The 22,886-nt window shown below is 41.1% G+C and overlaps 1 protein-coding gene across 11 annotated transcripts in view; it reads right to left on the reverse strand.

The window, feature by feature from the left end:
• The window catches only part of clasp1a (cytoplasmic linker associated protein 1a), a 113,601-nt gene that overhangs the window by 55,510 nt on the left and 35,205 nt on the right, over nucleotides 1–22,886 (reverse strand). For all 11 annotated transcript variants that reach the window (XM_028590595.1, XM_028590591.1, XM_028590587.1 and 8 more), the window contains exons 5-8: nucleotides 21,754–21,845; nucleotides 21,243–21,318; nucleotides 20,485–20,582; nucleotides 16,013–16,083 (exon numbers count right to left, since the gene is read on the reverse strand). In XM_028590595.1, coding sequence (XP_028446396.1) covers nucleotides 16,013–16,083; nucleotides 20,485–20,582; nucleotides 21,243–21,318; nucleotides 21,754–21,845 — 337 coding nt within the window. The remainder of the gene's footprint in view (nucleotides 1–16,012; nucleotides 16,084–20,484; nucleotides 20,583–21,242; nucleotides 21,319–21,753; nucleotides 21,846–22,886) is intronic.

Genomic DNA, 22,886 nt, shown 5'->3' on the forward strand with positions numbered 1-22,886 from the left:
AGATACAGACACAAAAGCGCATGCACGCACACACACACACACACACACACACACACACGATCCATACACGCATAAGAAAATGCGTTAAGATCCTGTGTGTGTGTGTGTGTGTGTGTGTGTGTGTGTGTGCGATGATGATCAAAGGGCTCCTTAGAATAAGCATTCAACCCCCACTGGTGTTAACTATTTCCTACAGGGTACACAATACCACACACACACACACACACACACACACACACACACACACACACACACACACACACACACACACACACACACACACACACACACACACACACACACTTGCAGTGCTCAAGCACCCACGCAGACACAGTGGCACTTGTGTCATACTAAATCCATGAGCAGGCCTAGCTGTAGCAGTCTAATAATCCTTGGAACTAATTTTTACCTTCAGAGCTCTCAGAAGAAGCATGTCATTTCTGATTTTAGAGATGGATCCCAATGTGATATCACGTACATGAAAAAGTATCTCATCATTTATATCAACCTGCATTCAGTAAAGTGGTTGGAGGGGTGTGCCACTTCAGAAAGAAATCCAATCAGTGCCAGAAAAACAAAATCACAGTTAAGTCATTTCAGCACAATGGGATTGAAGGTGACCAATGCAGACCTGCTCATTACAGTAGACCACTGGGGAAAAATGCAATGTCTGTAATATAACAGTAAAGCACTAGTTTTGAAGACGCTCATGCGCGGGGGCACACACACACACACACACACACACACACACACACACACACACACAAAGCCTCAGGGATTAAGCCAATTACAAAGGGGTTCTGTCATTGTGTTAATGAGACTGGGAATGCATTGGCTGATGTTCCGTAATAACGACCAAACTCTCACATTCAGAGTTCCCTGTTTTAATACTGCTAGCCAACAGTCCTCTCGGTGTTTATAAATACTGCCTCTATTTGAAGCTTCAGTTTGCATTATGCATTGATCTGCTATAAATGGTCCCATATAGAACCAGACAGACCCAAAGAAACTCTGACAACACTGACAAGCCCACTTAAGTGAGAAGTGAGTTACAGTAATAATCATATATCTGTGATTTAACAGAAAGAGCTAAATCAGGCATGCTTTCAGAGTGGGCTCTCTCTTTTGTTGGTGGTAAGCCTGCCACTAGCTACAGATCCAAAGATTTAATCTAAAATGCAGCTTCATGACAGATGATATTTTCTGGAACTACAGCTGCAACAATAACAATTTTGATATCCAATTAATCATAATTTCACGTCACCATCCGCTCTGGGAACTTGTGATACGCCTTTTCTCCATTTGCTGACATTTAACGAGACAATAGTAAGAAGATTACTGATAATGAAAATAATTGTTTGTTGCAGCCCTAGTGGAACCACAAACCAGCACTGTGCCCTACATGCTGACCAATAGTTATCCCTGATACAGCTCCTTACTACTCAGAAATACCCAGATTCTCATTTATTCATTTAACTGTTTAATTCCCTTCTATACTGACACCAGCATGAATGAGTACTCTAATAAATACTCTTATCAGTGCTTTGGATCAGCCAATCAAGCTAATGAAGTACTTAAGACCCACAGATTGAGATCTGTGCACTTTGGGATTTTTTTATCTGTGCTGCATTATTCTAAGAGGGTTATAATTAGATCAATTCATTGCGAGAGTAATCTTAAAATGCTGCTGATTACAACACATTCTGCGGTAAGGACTGATCAAGTTCAGACTAAGAGATTCTAATAACACATGCAAAACGCATTCCTGGTATTCAATTTAAATGAAACCTAAAAACATCGCCGCCCCTGCTGTGGCAGCGACACTGGGAGCAATGCAATAACAATAGTCTGATCTTATTAAACCTGCACCACAAGTTCTATAACATGTAGATAAATATATAATGCCCATTTACTCACAAACATTTTGAGGAAGATAAGTAGTCTGTTACTATTATTGTATGCCACATAACTATAGTTGGCGGTAAATAATGCCAGTTAGGGCAAAGGTGTTCCAACAAGTAATCAGAAATGAACTAGATTATGAATAGATTGCATAACACAAAATTATGCAAATTATAGACAGCCTTTGGAACAGGTGACATTAGGGCTGCACAATATATAGTTTTTCTATCGTCATCGCAATATTAGCTGGCGCAATATACATATTGCGAAAGTCTATGACACATCTCAGAAGACAATCCAAGATTTATTGTGATAGTAAAAAAAAAAAGCAGCAGTAAATTGCATTTAAATTGATACTGTCATTCTATTTATTACTGATGCCTTTTATATTCAATTCAATGTTAAATTGTTTCAATAAAAGAATGTCGGGAATGATTTCCCTTAGTTTTTTTTTTAAATTCAACAAGCAAATTTGTTGTATTTTAGAACAATACTGAGTACACTTTAATATCTGTTCATTTATCGCAAGTATTATCGTATATATATCGATATTCAACTACGTTTCCCCATATCGCATATTTTACTCCTATCGGGCCTAGTTTACATATTTACAGTAACTCTCTCAGCTCTCATTATTTTGCCAGCATTGGACCGAGATTAAACAAGTTTCAGGCAAGCCATTGCTGATGGCTCTGAGAGGAGGAGACATACACAGCAGAGACACAGTCTCCTCTGACGGAGATATGAATGAGAGAGTACAGAAGATGTTACCTTCTTCTAGAGATGGTCCGTATCGGCTCCGATACTGCCTAAAACGCTGGAATCGGTATCGGGAAGTACTGGAGTTTATGCACCAATCCGATACCACGTAATAAAGCCCTAAAGAAAATCTACGTTAAAGTAGTTTATTTATGTTCTTTTTCCGTTATAACTGACTGTCAAACTGGAGAATAAAAGAAAGTTCTGTGTTTGTTCATGTTTCACAAAGAGTTTAACCTGAGCCAGACCGACAACAAAGATAGAAATCATATCACATCCATACAGGGATAGTAGTATACAGTTGTTAAAACATAATAAAATATATGACACACTGGTATCGGATCGGTACTTGATATCGGCCGATATGCATGTTCAGGTATCGGAATCGGTATCGGGAAGCAAAAAATGGTATCTGATCATCTCTACCTTCTTCACACACACCTAGCTTCATTACATAACAAGACAGAGTCCATATACAGCTGAAAAAAACAAACAGTAAGAAAATAAAGATTACATAGCACGGTTATTTTCTACTTATCGAACAGTCCTCCGTCATTCCTCCACATGCACAGCCACTGGGTGGACGGATAATCTCTACGCCATTTAAATCTGTATGAAACGTCTGTGATCTGACCTTAGCAAAGACAAAACTCCAGTCTTACCTTCTCCAGATGTCATGGTGCAAAGTCGCCCTCAGCACTGAAGCCAGAGAGGAATGCTGCTACACCACTGATAGCTAAGCTCTCTCTCTCGCTCTATACTCTGCCCTATATCTCTCGCCCACTGTGGTGCAACAGAAATGGCTGCTTTGTTTTGCTCGCTTTCCCTCCCTCTCTTCTATCTACCCCTCTACAATCTCTCTGCTAGCCCCCCCGCCTTGTCCTCATAAGAAGATTTGTACACCTATCACCAGTATGAAGACAAGACAAGACAGAATTAGGGAATTTTGTGTCTTGTAGAAACATTCACAATTATTGTCCAACGCAGGTATTTTTTCTGATAGTGTGTGGATATAGATGTCCTAATACATTTATCCATATAGTTAACTTTTAACTCTAACTCAACCTTTACATCATTTGTGAGAACTCCTTACTTTTTAAACTCATTCTCTGTCCAAATTAACACCAGGCATACATTCTTCACAGCTCTGAGGCAAATGGATTCAAATTAAAATGAGTCGTCATCTACTGTCACTATGTCAATTCCAGTACAGGCGTGAAACAGAGAAGTCGAGCCTGTGAGGAGCCAAGCAGCTGATGAATATGATGCTCGACCGTCTAATAACTGCAAAAGTGAGTCATGTTTGCATATTCCTCTTAACTTTCCAAATGAACTGTCAGCAACTCTGCTTAAAGTTGACTGGGACAGACTCATTAGGAATCACATTCAGCATTATTTATCTGAAAATAAAAGATATATCTATATATAAGAGAGCCCATTCATATCTCCTACACAGGGAAACAAGATTATCATCAAAATCTTAAATTAACGCTGATTATCAAGCAATAGCCTCACCCAGGAGCAGATTGTTGGACTTGTGTTATACAGTAAACTAGAAAGAAAGAATAAGTTGTTTGTTCATTACATAACTTATTGGATGCATGTTCTAATCTGCTTTGCTCTGATTAAGTGATGAAATAATGAATTACGTTATTGGAAAGTTAGAGACAAAATGATAGAGAAATAATGATCAAAATCAATCCAGCAGAGGCTGATATATCCTGACTTTTAGTCTCTAGTATGGGTCAAGCTCCAAAAATGTTAGATCCTACAATTCCCAAGATGCAATTCAATAGCATATTTCTTTAGACACTCCATACATACCAGGTAAATGCCAACATCTTTAAATTCTACGATTTGTAATGCTTTTATATTATAATAATAATAATAATAATAATAATAATAATAATAATAATAATAATAATAATAATAATAATAAGATCTCTCTATGACATTATCAGGGTTTAAAGAAAGCTTGTGCAAAGCCACAGAAGATGTGTCCATGACCAGTAAACTGAGTGAGGGAGTGTCCCTTTAATGCTGGAATGAATTGGAGTACAGTATATTGTACACTGTCACACCAAAATATGTTACCGACATAAAGTTACTGAAAACTGCAGTGTGAGTTACAGTATTAATGTGCAGAAAAGTCCGGAAGTCAGTTTCAGTCAGTTCACTTTAAAATGTTTGCGATTTAAAAAATCTGTGATTACAGCTTGTTAAATGTGAATATGTTCTAGTTTCTTCTCTTATCTGTGATAGTAAACTGAATATCTTGAATTGTGGACAAAACAAGACATTGGAGGACGTCATCTTGGGTTTTGGGAAACACTGATTCTGACATTTTATAGACAAAACAACTAATCCATTCATCGAGAAAATAATGAATGGCGTGATTTATTAAGTTGTTGTGGCAGTTGAACTCCACATGTGAAATGTTGTGGATGGTAGCAGAAAGGTGATGCTGCAGACTGTTTTGAAACGCTGAGCCCTGTCTGACTCTATTCTCCTTGGCTCAGCTGTTGTCGCTGTAAATGTAATGTGGATGCAGTCAGCTGTAATGGGCAGAGTCAGCAGTTAGGATGTCAAGGTCATTCCACCTGCACAGAGGTTGCAACTCTACAAACACACATACCACACATAAGCGGACAAATACATCTGACTCTTTAATGTAATGAGTCTCTTTTTGCGGTTTTGTCCTGTCGATTATGATATATGTATACAGTTTAGAGGGATGCTTCTGGAAGTCAGTTTTGGTCTTTGGCTCCGCAGAGGGACATCTGAGAGCTCCGGTGGACGCCCACCTCCTGTGGAGAAATCTCATCGCCTCTAGCCCCAGGCTGTCCATATGGTCTGTAACCCCGCTTCTTCCTCCACACACAAAGCAATACACACAAGCTAGCAACAGGGAAAACAAGCAGGAACAGCCCAATGCATTTTAACGGAAAGACGAGTTGTGATACATGTTGATGCAAACGGCAAAATCCAAAAACTTCCTCAAATTACGCTCGCTTGAGGTGGTTTTTGCCTTTTTCAAAAAAGAGTTAATGCGCAAAATGGGAGATGGAAACAACTTTGCCGAATAAGTTGTGACATAGCGAACACGTAAGTTTCATGACTAGTCCCGGTATGGGGGAAGGATCAGGATACGGGTCCCATCCAGTGCGCCGTATACTTGTGGCACAAGGTGTGTGGTGGAGTTGCGGTGCGCTATAGCCAGTGCCTCAGTCATGTCGGGTAAATTGACAAATTGTTTCAACATCTTGAATCATACCGCGTATACACAGCCGTGAACGGTTGTCTCACTGACACCAAATGTCTTTGTGACAACCCTGTATTCTGCACAGGTGGCCAACTTGTACAATGCGACATTTTAAAAGTTTGCGTAAAATTCTGAATGAAGAAGCCTGCTACTTAACTCATCATAAAAAAGCTCTGCCATCAGATAGTTCTTACATTTTCTCCTGCAGCACATAAACGTAAGCAATAAGAGGATAGAGCAGTGAATTTATGAAAACATTCCAAATTTCGGCAACCTAAAGACTGGCTTGATGAACATTATTGCTTGATTTTAAACTGTGAGTATACTTTGTTGATGGATGCATGTCAAAAAGGTCAAAGAGCCACCTGGGGCCCGTTTCAGGAAGGAGGTTTAACAAACTCTGAGTCTAACCCTGAGATCGATGAGTTGGTTCAATCAACTCAGAGTAGGTTCACGCATGTGCACCACCACAATAAAAAGGCAGCATGAATGGAGCCATGAGACTACGATTCACCATGGTAATAAGCACAAAACATACGGGTCGGCGGAAATACTCATGCGCACATACAGCGAGTTTGAACTTGTATTTCGTTAAAAAAGCATTTAAGTGCAATACTGTACTAGGCCTACTGATCCCCATCTGAGGCTGCAGCACCATCATTAACATAATTATAATTCTTAATCTTTTATTTCAAAGAGTACACATGGATGTATTGGGTTTACATTATTCACCTGCAATCCTGTGGAACTCCTTTTTAATGGTGGCTCTTACTGGTTTGTGTCCAGGGAACACTACAAAAACATTTAAAACACTTTTCAGAGCGAGTCACACTCTTCTGACGGTGCTTTGCTACAGTGGCTTTACTAATATGCTCCGCATCACCAGTGTTGTAAAGAAAACTGCCGTTTGCAAAAAAACGTAATGTGACACAAATAATCTGCTGGGATGTAGAGCATGTCCACGATGGTGGATGTTAGTGATATGAGGATGGATAAGGTTATGTGGGCTACATAACTGATAGACTGGGAAGAAATACAGTACCGCTCTAATAGGAAGTTATCTGGAAATTAAAATGAGTCGGGGCCTCAATATCATCTCCCGACATATGTTTAACACCCTGCGAAGTAATACAGCTTCTTCATCAACGGGATCATTGACAAAAGGAAATGCCAAAAGTTTTATAGTAAGCCTAATATGGTTAATAAACCAACCCTGTTTATTTATTCATGCCGATAACAAACTGCGCTAAAATGCATCTGATACAGACTGAATGAATGAATGAATGAGGAAATGAAAAGGCACTGTGTCAGAGGGAGACTGAGAGAAACTCGAGGTTTACTGAAGAAAACCTGCTCCCGACCAGGTTAGGTTCACAGGCTCAGTTACCATAGTAACTGACTCTGAGGTTAAAGTCTGTGTTGCAGGGTTTATTTTCCAACGGATTTGCGCAATTTGCTTGTTGGTAATAAACATTTAAACTGTTACCCAACAACATCAAATACAATGGATATCACAAAACGGAATATAATAGGAAAAAGTAGTACTATTTTACAGTGGTTTGCAATGATTCTCCTTTCCCCCACAATGCATTGCATTACGTCACGTTGGGGAGACGACAGACCAAAGCCTGTCTCGGTTCACTGTCTATGGTCTCGTCTCTGCCACTGCTCTTGCCAAATATGGCTTTTGGTCTCCAGGTGTCTTTATTATGTTTATAATAATATTGGAGGTAAAGTGAAACACAGCTTGGACGGAGATGCTGTTCGGCTTTTCACAAGATTAGACAGCTAGCTAACGCTACGCCGACGTTTTGCTAACGTTAGCGCAACAGCGTTAGCCTAGGTAAATATTACGACTGCTGAGTTTACTATATCTGTGTCCACGTTGTCAACATAAGACATGTGGCATTAGTGCTCTTTTTGTACCATCATTTTATTGAACGAAATGTTAAGCTTTGCTCCTACAAGATGAGTGGATTTTTGTAACGTTACACACAAAGCTAACTGGCTATAGTTAGCCTGTACGTATGCTAGCGGAATTAGCTAACGTTGCGTAGCCAGCCAACAACTTCGGCAGTAGATTTCGGCGAGCTAATGGTGCGTTCTTTTTGTCCACTGAAGTCGATTTACGAGTTGTTTTCCAGAGTTAGGAACCGGAAGTTGCAAAAAGAACGCCACTGAGGTCGTTGTCAGTACCCGATCCGTTCCACTTGCACAATCCGTTCTGCGCATGCGCGAGATGTTCACGCACGCTCTGTGGTACGAGGATTTACGACACTACCCGATCTGTTCCCACACTAGCCTCCACCGGGAAGCTAACGTTAGTTTAGCTAATAGCTAATTCACGTTAGTTTAGCTAATAGCTAATTCGGGCGGACCGTTAGGTGATTATAGCAGTCTGCCGTTACTTTAGCTAACAGTTAATTTGGTTAACCGCTAGCGGATTGTAGCGGTCTGCCGTCCGTCAGCTTCCACAGTTAAGCTAACGTTAGTTTAGCTAACAGCTAATTCTTCAAAACAAACGTTAACATATATAACAACTGTTACGTCAGTTCTACTTTACTTGTGATCATTTAAAATACAATCACTCAATACTTGTCTTTATTGTTACTGTAAAGTCTTAATTTTGCTGTAGCCTGCTTTTCCCATTATGTTTAACTTAACGTTATTTTAGACTAAATCTAGCTGTCCGTTCTGCCTGCACGATCCGTTCTGCGCATGCGTTATTTGTCGGCTAGCGGTTAGCCAAATTAGCGGTTAGCTAAACTAACGTTAGCTTGGGTGGAGGCTAGCGTGGAACAGATCGGCCAGGTCGTAAAACAGTATTATCATCTGCGCATGCGTGAACATCTTGCGCATGGCCCAGAACGGATTGTGCAGTTGGAACGGATCGGGTACTGACAGTCGTATATACAACTCGTCAAGTCGTCTGAACTTTCAAAGATGGCTACGTCGTGCATCACACGTAGTAAACATTGTGGTTTTCTACAATTTTAAGCACTTTTGTCTTTGTTGTAACCAAATGAAAAAGTTGTACACATAGCACTGTATACTGCTACCTATAGACATGTCGCTACAGTCTTATTATGAGTTAAATACCGCCTAATTAGTTATTTTGTAGCTTGTGCAGCTGAGACGCTCGGTTGCTATATGACAACAACGGCTTTAAGCCGAGCCTTGAGCAGAAAGCAGAGCAGTAGCCTAACGTTAATCAAAACGTAATTTTCATGTATCAAACTGTGAAATATATTTGTGTAATATGTCAATAACTGGGTGAATAGAATCCTAAATGTTACTAAAAATGTTACAAAAATCCATCTTTTCTCCGACTCGTAGTATTGTGTCACAAAAAGAACGCAACAACCCGTGGTTATTCGTTTTCCGACATGGATGTGACGTCACATTCGAGCTATTAGTCGCGATTACAAGACAAAAAGAACGCACCATAATCACGACAGTATTGTCGCCCACAATCAACCTCTCCTGCTAAAAGCAGTCAACCTGCTTGAAATGGAGACACATATTGTGCCTTTTCCCAGAGATATGGCCATTATGTTCAGTTATCTGGACGTTAAAAACAAAGGAAGAGTAGCCCAAGTGTGCGCGGCCTGGAGAGACGCGTCTTACCACAAGTCGGTGTAGAGGAGGTGGAAGCCAAGCTACATCTGCGGCGAGCAAACCCATCTCTGTTTCCCAGTCTGCAGACCAGGGGAATAAAAAAGTTCAGATTCTCAGTTTAAGACAAAGTCTGGTCTAGCTACGTGATTCAAGGGATGCCGCACATCGAAAGCCTGGACTTGTGTGGATGTTTCAACCTCACAGACAACGGACTCGGACATGCCTTAAAAAAGCTTTTGAAGGATACAACGGTGTACAAATGCTTGTACTGTTGAGTATACTGTGAAATGGTTCTTATGAATTTATCAGCTAACCATAATCTGTCAAAAATTGATTTTGCTCCAGCTCCTTGGGTGCAATCTATGTGTGTGTGACCCAACCTACTCCTTCCTGTGATGGTTCGGAGTAATTTCACCCTAGCGTCCTTTGCACCATGACCTCGAGCCAAACACCCCCCCAGAAGCTTTTTTCACCTGGGTCGAACAATCGAATTAGCTCAGGGGCTAATGGATCCAGTGATGTATCTCGTAAATGACCCCACTAATAATGCCTGAAATGATACCAAACTTCTACACTAGTACAAATAGGTTATGTACTCATAAAACGATGGATTGGAAAGTTTCTAAGTACACCAGAAGTGTATGTAAATAACACTTGGCTGCTGGCTTCTGCTCTTTGCTGTTGTTGTTGTTGTTGCTGCTGCCGGCAGTAAGACGAGTGCTTAGGGCCGTCTACAAAACGAAAAGAGATGCAACACCGAAAAGAGATGCAACAAAAATATTTATTAATTTAACTTTTTTTTTTTTAAGTAATTGCTGTAGTATAATTAAAGCTGCGAGCAGCGATGGACGGGCCCTCGCGCCTCTGCGCGCGTCGGGGTTACCGGCGGACGCCGCTCCTTGCGACCGCGCATTTGCCCGGCACTCAGATGGCGCGAATCGTCAACAATGAAAAGGGAACTCTACGTCATACGGTTCATTAGCTGTGAAAAGGGGCGTGGCAAAAGCGTAGGGGGCGGGTCAAACCATCACCAATTAAAAAGGAAGTCTGTGCTGAGTTCAATGATACCTCACACAAGAATCTACCTTAGATGGGTCAGCATTTATTCAAAAGGGCGTGGCTTCAACATAAGGGGCGGGCCAAACCATCACCAATGAAGAAGGAAGTCTCTGCTGAGTTCATTGATACCTCACACAAGGGTCTATCTTAAATGGTTCAAATTTTAAGAAAGGGGGCGGGGCTTAAGCATAGGGGGCGGGTCGAACCATCACCAATGAAGAAAGAAGTCTCTGCTGAGTTCATTGACACCTCACACAAGACTCTACCTTAAACGGTTCAAATGTTATGAAAGGGGGCGTGGCCTGAGTAAGTGGGAGTGGCCATATTATAGGGGGCGGCTCAATATCACACGTAGACCACACATTCTGAGTTTCATGCAAATCGGATGATGTTTGTCATATAAGGCAGATTTCCTGTTGCCAGCGGGGGGCGCTATGACCAAAAGTCAATTTTGGCCTGGAGGTGTCCTCTGGCCTGGACCCTTGTCAATTGTGAGAAATTTCGGGCAGACACGACAACGTACACTCAAGTTACAACAACTTCTTTGTTCATCGCTAAACACTCAAAATGGCCGCCACGCCACGCCCACACCGTCTGATGAAAAGTTTTTCTTTTAATAACTTTTCATCGTTAAGGTGTTGGGATGGCACAGACCAAGTCCATGAAGTCCATCGGATGAAATCTCTAGGAGGAGTTCGTTAAAGTATAGCACCTTGACTTTTAGGCCTACTTCCTGTTGCCACTAGGGGGCGCTATGACTTTAAGTAAATATCGGCCTTTATTTGTCCTCAGGGTTGGACTCTTATAAATCCTGAAAAGTTTTGAGGTAATCGGACAACGTACACTCGAGTTACACCCACTTCCTGTTTCGGCGGCGAAACGCACAAAATGGCCGCCCCGCCAAGGCCCCGCCCTATGACGAAAAGTTTTTCTTTTAACAACTTTTCATCTTTAACATCTTAAGATGGCACAGACCGAGTTTGAAGTTGATCGGATGAAATCTCTAGGAGGAGTTCGTTAAAGTACGACATGTGGAAATGGCCAAAATCACACTAATTTCGAACATTGAAATCAAAATGGCGGACTTTCTGTTGGGTTTAGGGTATGGCTCTAATGAAGTTTTTTGTACATCTTGACATGTTACATATGTGTACCAAGTTTCGTGAGTCTACGTTAAACGCACTGCAGGGGCTCAATTTTCTTAACTTTCTAGGGGGCGCTAGCGAGCCATTTTTGTGCGACTATTCCCGAAACCCTTAAAATATGTACATTTTCACCAGACTTGATGCGGCCGCCAAATTTGGTGAGTTTTTGAATATGTTAAGCCCCTCAAAAAGCCAATTCATTTGACGGGAAAATAATAGAAAGAAAGAAAGAAAGAATTAAAGCTGCGAGCAGCGATGGACCGGCCCTAGCGCCCCCTAGAAAGTTAAGAAAATTGAGCCCCTGCAGCGCGTTTAACGTAGACTCACGAAACTTGGTAGACATATGTAACATGTCAAGATGTACAAAAAACTTCATTAGAGCCATACCCTAAACCCAACAGGAAGTCCGCCATTTTGATTTCAAAATTAGTGCGATTTTGGCCATTTCCACATGTCGTACTTTAACGAACTCCTCATAGGGATTTCATCCGATCAACTTCAAACTCGGTCTGAGCCATCTTAAGATGTTAAAGATGAAAATTTGTTAAAAGAAAAACTTTTCGTCATAGGGCGTGGCCGTGGCAGGGCGGCCATTTTGAGCATCGGCCGATTTTTTGCCATTTTTTACATAATCGGCATCGGCCAATATCAAGCCGATTAATAGGCAGGCGCATCTGCGGGCAGCCTGGTGTTGTTGTGGAACACATGTTTGACGCACGCTGCCCCTAGAGTCAATTACCAGCAGAGTGAGCAGACCTCACCCAGTGCCTAAGGAAGGAGCTGTTCCTCGGAGGAAACGGTAAGGATTAAATTGTTAAAGTCCTATATATTTAATGAAAAACGTATGAGATGTTACTGCCAACTTCGAGAAAAAAACATGAATAGGCGACATGACGTTTGGCTACTTTGGATATTAATAGCTGTCATGTCATGCTGTCATGTCACAATAATTAAGCTAGAATTTTGCAATCACAGACAGTGGATCTGAGACTTTTATTATTTGTTCTGTTTGTGTGTCTATATTTGAGAGGGTTGTCAACTCAATGCAGAGAAAGAAGTTGTAGTTAAAAGAGACCACCGCACCATAGGCTAGTGAAGGACTGGCTTTGCTTTGCTAGCGTTGTTGCTATGGTTGGTACAGAGTAGACCCGCTGCTAATACGGCACCTGTGCCTTAACGACCCGTACCTACCGGAGCGAATAGCAATGCGGATTTCTGTGAGTCATTTCGGCGCCACTGATATGCCTGCGTTGCTCTCTGATGCTCGAAAACGAATGTTAGAATAACAGAAACATCGCAGCATGTGACGCTAGTTAACATTACACTCGTCAGCAGCTAATGTTAGCCTACCGTTAGCTAGCAGATGGATTAAACACAATTAAAATGCTGACAGCTAAACGGTGTAAAGTGTGATTTATTTCACTGTATATGATCCAACAGCAGCATGTTAAGCAGTGTGCAGCTGCCGTTGTCTACTTGTCTGAAGAACAACACAGACGGTGCGTTGCGGTGCATTCAAAGTTGTTGTAAAATACCTTTTTGCCATGGTGGTTGTTTTTATCGTTCAACAGCAATTTACTAGTGAAATACATTATTGTTATAAGTTATAGTTATTACATTATTATTAAATCATTTAATTTTGACCATATGGCCTAAAGTTGTTTTCCCCCCCTAGGTTTTGTCCATTTGGCTTTGTCTGTCAACAAACAAAACAAAACAAAAATACATACAGTTTTTGGGAAGATGATAGAAACGTTTTTAGCCTTGTATCACTTACAATGCACTGAATTATTAGCTGATTTATAAAACAAATGTTAGATTTTATATCTATACCTATCTATAAAATGACTTGAAGAAGATACTATACAAAAATACTAACTTAACCTTGTATTTTCCCCCTTTTTTAGTCATTAAGTCTGATGGCTGAAAAGAAAACCAGCCCCTTATGGCAGCGCTTCACCCAGCCAACACCAAAACAAAGAAATGCTGCTGGTTGCTACTGTGTGTCAGCACTACTATTGTTAAAATGGTTAATTTATTTTATTGTTCTCAGATGTTTGATAAATGCTTTTAAGTGCACTAAACTTTATCTTTTCATTGAAAAGTTTATTTGAAAAAGTTAAGTTTATTTTCTTTCTTTCTTCTTACCAGTTTTGTTTATTTATACAATATATGTTTTTACATTATACATGTTTAATGTAAGTATACAAGTGCAGACTGGTGTTCAAGTGTTCAATAAATGTTTTTGTTGAGAAATTTTGTGTATCTTAAGTACTTATTAGTGTTAAATTTTATCTTTCAAATAGAGGTTAAAAACAAGCAAATATCGGCCAAAAATAATCGGCAGCATATATCGGCCATCGGCCGACCCTGATTTCAAAAGATCGGCATCGGCCTGAGAAAACCCATATCGGTCGACCTCTATTCATAAGAGTCCAACCCTGAGGACAAATATAGGCCGATATTTACTTAAAGTCATAGCACCCCCTAGTGGCAACAGGAAGTAGTCCTAAAAGTAGCCCCTGCATTGCGTTTAACGTAGACTCACGAAACTTGGTACACATATGTAACATGTCAAGATGTACAAAAAACTTCATTAGAGCCATACCCTAAACCCACCAGGAAGTCCGCCATTTTGAATTAAATGTTCGAAATTAGTGCGATTTTGGCCATTTCCACATGTCGTACTTTAACGAACTCCTCCTAGAGATTTCATCCGATCAACTTCAAACTCGGTCTGTACCATCTTAAGATGTTAAAGATGAAAATTTGTTAGAAGAAAAACTTTTTGTCATAGGGCGTGGCCGTGGTGGGGCGGCCTTTTTGTGCTTTTTGACGCCGAAACAGGAAGTGGGTGTAACTTGAGTGTACGTTGTCCAACTGGCTCAAAACTTTTCAGGATTCATAAGAGTCCAAACCTGAGGACAAATAAAGGCAGATATTTACTTAAACTCATAGCGCCCCCCGGTGGCAACAGGAAGTAGGCCTAAAAGTCAAGGTGCTATACTTTAACGAACTCCTCCTAGAGATTTCATCCGATGGACCTCAAACTTGGTCTGTACCATCCCAACACCTTAACGATGAAAAGTTATTAAAAGAAAAACTTTTCGTCAGACGGTGGGGGTGTGGTGTGGCGGCCATTTTGAGTGTTTAGCGATGAACAAAGAAGTTGTTGTAACTTGAGTGTACTTTGTCGTATCTCACCGAAATTTCAAGACAATGTGACAGAATGTGTGGTCTACATGTGATACTGAGCCGCCCCTATAATATGACCACGCCCCCTTTCACAGCTAATGAACCACATGACGTAGAATCTTGTGTGAGGTATAGTTGTACTCGGCGGGAAGTTCCCTTTTCATTGTTGACGATTCGTGGCGTCTGAGTGCCGCGCAAATGCGCAGTCGCAAGGAGCGGCATCCGCCGGTAACCCCGACGCGCGCTGAGGCGCGAGGGCCCGTCCAAAGCTTTAATTTTAAAATTCTGCACTTTGTTCTCAAATAAAAATATTTATATATGTTAAATTACAGTTTGTTCATTGTTGTTAAATACATGTCTTTCCTATTAACCCACATCCAAATAACAATATAATACAATATTTTTGTCAGGGAAGGCATAAACCAACCATAGGGGTACAGTCTGTAATACTGGTCACTATAGCACAAGCTCTCCACCGCAGTTTCCATGGAACGGCACAGCCCACACAAGCACCGGCCAAACACAGCGACACAGACATGCGGCGGCTACGTTTGCAATAACATTTTCACCGGAGGAAGAGGTGAACGCTTAGAAATAAACACATGACATGATCTATGTCACTAGATCTACAGAAAACATTGACTTTCACTCGGTGCTATTCACTGACAGTAAAAACACCTCTTCCTCATCCCAGTCAGTTGCCATAGTTTTAGTACTAAGCTGAGGCACGTCTCCCCAACGTGACGTCATCACCGAATTGTGTTAAACCAAAAACGACAAAAACTGGCCCTTAACACTATTTGGAGACATTTTTAACAATGATATACATATCTTGAGTGCTTTATATACCCATTAATCAACAGTGGTGGTTAACCTGCAACATGGGCTTTAAGTTACCTCTCTTTCTGAAACAGAAAACCTAGAGTTTCCCTCATCTCAGGGTTAACAAACTCAGAGTTTTCACTTAACCTGCTTTCTGAACAGACCCCTGGATTGCACATAACAAAAACAAAAGCAATATCTGAAGCTGCAACATCAAGCTAACATAATGACACACATGAGGAACACTCACCTGAACCAGAGGATACCATCATGTTCCCGGATCTTTGGACTTCATCAAATTTGCTGAAGATTACATTCAACCTGTAAAAGAAAAAAGAAATAATGTGCAAACAGGTGGTGGTAAATATGTAAGGAGGATACAAAATAAAAGACAAAAGGAAAGGGGAGTAAAAAACAAAGTGTGAGAAGATTGAAGCGGAGAGAATGATGGGCTGTAAAAAAGGACCCTGGACTGCACCTTCCATCACTTCCTAGTTGAGAAGCTCTCCCTCTGCTCTTGTCATGACCAAAATAATCATGACAAACTGGCACCCAGGCCAGAGAGATATGTGATGGTGGAATACAGAGGAATATAGTCCAGTGTAAAAAAGGACCAAGAGCACTAAAAGGTAAAAGGAACAGTCTCCACATGTCAGCTGGCATGTAGTCTCGCCTTGCCAGACCTGTCTCCACAGCTCTGTGGAGTCAGGTCTGGCTACACCACAGATACATTCTGGGATAGGAGAAAAAAACGCTCTGGGTTGTTTGCATTTATTTAAACTAGGGATGGGGCCGATCCGATCCAGTATCGTATCGGGACCGATCCAGTATCGGTATCGGGACCGATACCAGCGTTATTCACGTATCGGATTTTCCCGATCCAACCTGCGAAGATTTCCAATATCCATGAGCCATGTCTGCGCTTTAACGTTGTCTGCTGAAATGACTCCACAGGTGATTCCTGCTGGCTAGTTGCAAACTGTGGAATGGATTTCCTTAACGGAGGCGCGGCTCAATGAGACAAAGTTATGAGACACGCCCCCGCTCAGGAAATCCATTCCACAGTTTGCAGCCAGCTAGCAGGATAGCATTGAGCAGCATTATGGCTAGCCAACATGTCCGCTGTGTGGAAATACTTTACACTGGAAACACCGCAGAGCAAGACAGCAAAATGCAATGTTTGCAAAGCCGTAATTCAGAGAGGCTACAGTTTATTGGAAAATAGCGTTGGGCACACTGACTTTGATGAATTTACTGTTTATCAGACCCCAGATGAGACAAGAAGCTAACGTTAGCGAACGCTGCGGTGACGGTCTCTCTGCCTCCGACTCCCGTTGCAGGAGAACGCTTTATTCCTCCGACACGCTGTATTAACGTTACGGTTTTAAAAACTGTTTTCCAGGTTAGTTGGGGTGCATACCGCTCAAAACCAACATGAAAAACGTAGCTAGTAATGTTCACTCAGCGTTCAGTTTTGTTGTTAAACTGTGAGTAAAATGAGCGGTTAATCACCCTACGGTACCGTCTATTTGCTGGATGGTTTCAAGTTAACGGTCGGCGGCTAACGTTAGCAGATAAGCCCGTACACTGACGTCCAATTCGCCGATGTCTGTTACCTTCCTCTTTCTTTGTGTTGGTGTTCTAACCTCTGGTGGATTTGTGAGGACTATGGTTAACTGCTCCTCAGATCTCTGCAGGGTAAATCCAGACAGCTAGCTAGACTATCTGTTCAATCTGAGTTTTCATGACTATTTTACAGCGGCTCCGTGCAGAGCTTAGCGCCACCTAAGCAAGACAATTGTGATTGGTTTAAAGGGGTGATAGAATGATTATATAGGGTATTTTACACTGTTCCTTAAGGTCTCCTAATGGGGTATGTAACATTGGTTGGGCTGAAAATTGCCCGAATGCTATTTTATTAGGCCCTTAACTACCCTATGAATATGGCTCTATTTGGAACAAGAGCTTTTCTTCCAAATATGGTATGCTCATGAATATTCAGAATGAGGTGCACGCTGATTGGTTTGAGCAAACTACATAGAAACACACGGGAGACTCGACAGCAGGTCTCATATTTCAGACACTGCAAAGTTATACAATGTTTGTCGGGCTATTTCGTTATTAAATTCACTTCTGAGACTTTTTTAAGCAAGAAATCAACTATATAAAGCTCAAATATGGGCAGTTTTACAAAAATTGATGGCCAATTGCAAATTTGGTAATTCTGTGTCGGATTTCAGCGCCGGTGCTACCTGTGTCGCTGCCTCGCCGCCCGGCCTGCCTTCCTTCACAGACTCCGGCCTGCTATGAGGTACTTGGAGCTCCGTCACGACTGGCAGCCCACAGCACTCCATACTCGCGCAAAGTCACCGTCTTTTGGGCTAATGGACAACAAAATGCCGCTTCCCTGACAGAGCTCCAGGGCTTGCAACTCCCCTCTTACTGCTAGCTAAATGGCCCGTGTGTGAGAGTAAGAGCGGGTCAGCGAGCTTGTTACAACGGCCATCTCTTACCACGTTACACACATGTCACGCCACTTATACAACATCTACCTAAATGTCTTATAAAGCTAACAACGGTGTCTGATTTCAAATTAATGAATATTTGTGAAGATTAGCTAGGTGTTTCGTTAGCTGCGGCTGTCCCTTCAATCCTAGCTAGCTATGTGTAGCTAGCTACAAATCACGAATAGTTAGCTTCATTTTCAGCGTAATTCGAGTATATTTACAGTTTGAATTATGTCACGCCACTTATACAACTTATAATCTAAATCTAAATCTAAATGTGTTGTTTTCAAGTTAATGAATATTTGTGAAATTTCAGAGGAATTCTAAGAGGAGGCTAGCTAGCTCTCATTGATAGAGCTCCATCCAGCCGCAGGCTCTATCAATGAGACTCGCGGACAAGCGGCGTTTATTTCCCCAATCGTTTGTTTAAATAACTCAACACATTATAATTACACACATTATAAGATTAACTGAAACCTGTGGTAAGAGATTGCTGGTGTAACAAGCTCGCTGACCGCGCTCTCACTCACATACACCGGGCATTTACAGTAGCTAGCAGGAAGAAGGGAGTTGTAGGCCTTGGAGCTCTGTCAGAGCAGCGGCATTTTGTTGTCCATTAGCCCAAAAGACAGTGACTTTGCGCGGGTATGGAGTGCTGTGGGCTGCCAGTCGTGATGGAGCTCCAAGTACCTCACAGCAGGCAGGGGTCTGTGAAGGAAGGCAGGCTGGGTGGCGAGGCAGCAACACAGGCAGCACCGTCGGTGAACTCCGACACACAGTCGGACAAAATTTACAATTAGCCATCCATTTTCGTAAAATGGCCCATATTTGAGCTTTACATAGTTGATTTCTGCATATAAAAGTTTCAGAAGTGAATTTTGTAATGGAATAGCAGAGATTTGCGTGACCTAGCTAGATTCAGAAGACTACCTGATCTCAGGTCAGTTGTGTAGCCTATGTAAATGTTGGGGCGTGACTGTTCTCTTAATACACCCATGGGCGTGACAAAGTTACAGGTCTTGGGAGGTTGACGTCAACTTCCAGCTTTGTTGAGATTCGCCCATTTTCAGCGGCAGTTTCAAAATATGAGATTTTCATAGTAAAGGGGTGTCAATGGGATTTTGAGCTTCTATGTATGTCCTATTTACCCACCGAACTGTCGTTATTCAACTATGACAGAGTAAAATCGGTTTTGCATTCTATCACCCCTTTAAAGAAATGCCAATAAACCAAAGCATGTTTTTCTCCCATCCCCAGATGCTGTGTGGACTAACCAGACCCTGCTCCTGGAAATTCAACTGTGGTGTTTGGTCATGAGCTTATATCAAATATATCAAACACAAGGAATGAAAAAGGCATAGAGGAACTTCTGCAGTCTGAGGTGAAAGCTAAAAAAAACTCATGCTCATTGGAAATGGGAAGCTGAGGAAGTTTTTAACAGGACTATAAATAATCACAACCCAAGGTTGTCTGAAATCTTCTGGATTCTATGGAAGGTGAAAAAGAAATACAGTCACCTTAATAACTATTTCAGATTTTCTAAAGAAATTTAACCTGACTGTGGAGTTGCAACTTTATTGCACGACTGTTGTATCACACTGCATTTTGTTTTTTTAAGATACAGTAGGTGTACCCGAGAAACTGGCAAGTGAGTGTAAAACTCCCCTTGTAGATCAGTGTTCTAAAGCTGCAATGTATAATTCTGCCACTAGTGGGAGAACCACGGTGTTGTAGCCTGCTACCTCTTTGTTTTCACATATGAACTCCGGACAATGTCCGAGGAATCAGGTCCCAACATAGTCCAGAGTCTCCCTTTCTCGATGTTTATTTTCTTCGGGTTTCATGTTTTGCACTAGCTGCATACTGCCACTAACACGCCCACTCTCTAGATGTGAATTCTCACACTAGATCGGACATTACACAGACTTTGTTCTGAGCTGGCAGGTTAAATACCGTTCGATGTCCCATCCGACTGATCCGGATATTTGCCTTCTCACATACAGCTCCATTGGTCACATAATTTCAGTTTTGCAGTGCATGTGTAGAAGGGGCTTTAGTGTCTAGACATGGGAGAACATCTTCTTCTCACCATCTTCTGTGTGTGTATGAGTTAGTATAAGTGAGTGAGGAAGGATGCAAAAGCAGAGAAGAACAAACAAGAGAAAAGGATGGAAGAAGTGGGCAGTGACAGGTTGGCAGGTTCTTGTTGTCGTACCGTGACTGTGGCAGGCCCTTTTTGCTGAGATCCATCCTCACCCTCTCACCCACGTGTTTGTAGATCTCCACCAAGCAGCTCATAGCCCCGTCACGCACCTGGTGACCACAACAACAAGTGAAATCATTAACACCTTTGTATGTTGGCCCTTCTTGACAGGTTGTCTTTAATCATGTGTTACTCTGACTCATTCAGAGCCTATTCCTTACATTTGTACAAGATTAATTGGGTTTGGATCTTGTTTCAATGCATCAATCCACCATGCTTAATCGCCCTACTTAAAGCTGCCACTAGGGGAAGGAACATGAAATCTTCCTCCAAGTGAAAAACCATACTGACAAGATAGAGCCAGGATTTGTTTAAACAACTATTTTCATTATCAATTTCAATTAGTTTGTTTCTTTGATTATTTAATTATGTAGTTCTTAAAATGTCAAATATAATTGCAGTAACCAGAAACCCTGAGAATATCTAAGAATGGGTTATTTCAATCATCAGTAATCAACAGTAAAACTCTTCCAAATATTTAGTTTACAACAAAATTAAAGCTAATCCTAATGCTTGAGAGGCTTTAACCTGCGGGTTGTTTGGCATTTTTACTTGATTTGATCTCGATTATCAAAATAGTCTTTAGTAATTGCTCTGTGTCATATTGTTTCCCCAAAGTATTGGAATTTCTGACAGTCCAACTTTAAGGTCCTTAAACCTTAGTATGGAATACATTTCACAACAGCGGAAAAGTACATGAGCAGGCATACCTGACTTGTGGGATCCCCCAAGAGGTTACATATGTGGGGAACAATTTTACTGAGAGTCAGGCCTTGAGCTCCGTATCTAGAAAACAAGAATTCAAATAAATTATCTCAATGAACAGATGTGGGATATGTTTACGCAATATAAGAGCACCTACTGTTCGGACACGGTAGTGGAAATATCAGTATTTTTAAATGTAATAACAAGAATTGTTGTTTCAAACTCAGATGTCTACCTTTTGAAAACAGCAAATTATCCAATGACTGCTAGGAAAGTTAAAGCAAATAATATAATTTTTTTTACTTCCCAGCAAGGAGATTAAGTAAAAAAAAATGTAACTCATCAACAGAATAGATCCATCATATTTCACAATATATGAATGATACATGCTATAAACATGGGGAAATACTGTAGAAACAAGTAAATGATATTAAGGAGTATGCAAATGAGGACTTTCTACTATCTTTACCAATATGACCCGTAGAAGGTAAATGGGGCGAGAGGCATTTGACTCACGTGCTCAACGTGGCGATGAGGCAAAGGCACACTCCTTCTCTTGTCCTGTTGTTCTTATGTTTGAAGCCTCCCAGCATTCTGTCCCACACATACTGCAACGACACACACCAAAACAATATGCTTTGTTGTTGCTTAATGGATCACTACAATAACATAGACTATAGGACAGGATATAGACAACAGGCAGTTTGCAGACCAAGCCGGCCACTATGTACAGTATGTTCCGCTACCTAACTTGATAGCATGCCACATATCCCGTATCACTTTTACCACACCTTGGACCAATTACTGTACAAAAGGTGCTTTAAAGGCTATTCAAAGGTTTAAGTAATAATAATAATGATCTATTTGCTGATATTATTGATTTTCATCTATAGTTAAACCCAACAGTTTTATATCTATGGATACATTGAAAGGGTATCAGCCAGAGGTGGAAAGTAATGAATTACAATTACGTTACTGTAATTGAGTAGTTTTTTTTTTTTATGAACTTTAACTTTTTAAAGTAGTTTTTAAAATGTGTACTTTTACTTTAAAGCAACACTATGTAACTTTTCCCGCTTCGGTCCCCCTACAGGTTGTCTCATTGGAACTACAGCTCGCGCTACCCACCGCTTCAGCCCCCCTACAGGTTGTCTCATTGGAACTACAGTTGCAGCTAAAAGTTACATAGTGTTGCGTTAAAGGAATACGCCACCATTTGTTGAAATTGGGTTATTTTACGGGATAGATCGACCCATATTAGAACTGTACTCACACAGAGTTGCGGCGGGATATCTCTGCTCCCAAGTAGCAGTGCTTTGCCTGTGCTTCTACCCAATATAGTTCCAAATCAATATCTGCCTAAAAAATCGTCTAGTCTTAATCTGCATTGCTATTTGTACTCGTTGTGAAGTAATTAGGTTGTTTTTTTTTGTTGTTGGCTCACTTTTACTCACGACATGCTAACCGGCAACAAAGGATTCCATTCACTACGCTAAGCTTAGGCGGACTAAGACAATGCATGCACTGAGACAAAAATGCGTTTGCTCACCTATATAAATATAGAGGAGACTATATAGTGAATAACCCTATTTCAACAAATGATGGCGAATTTTTTAGCTTAGAATTGATATCACGATTCTCTGCCACGA

This window comes from Perca flavescens, chromosome 11 (genome assembly GCF_004354835.1).
Source record: "Perca flavescens isolate YP-PL-M2 chromosome 11, PFLA_1.0, whole genome shotgun sequence".
NCBI classification, from domain to species: Eukaryota; Metazoa; Chordata; class Actinopteri; order Perciformes; family Percidae; genus Perca; species Perca flavescens.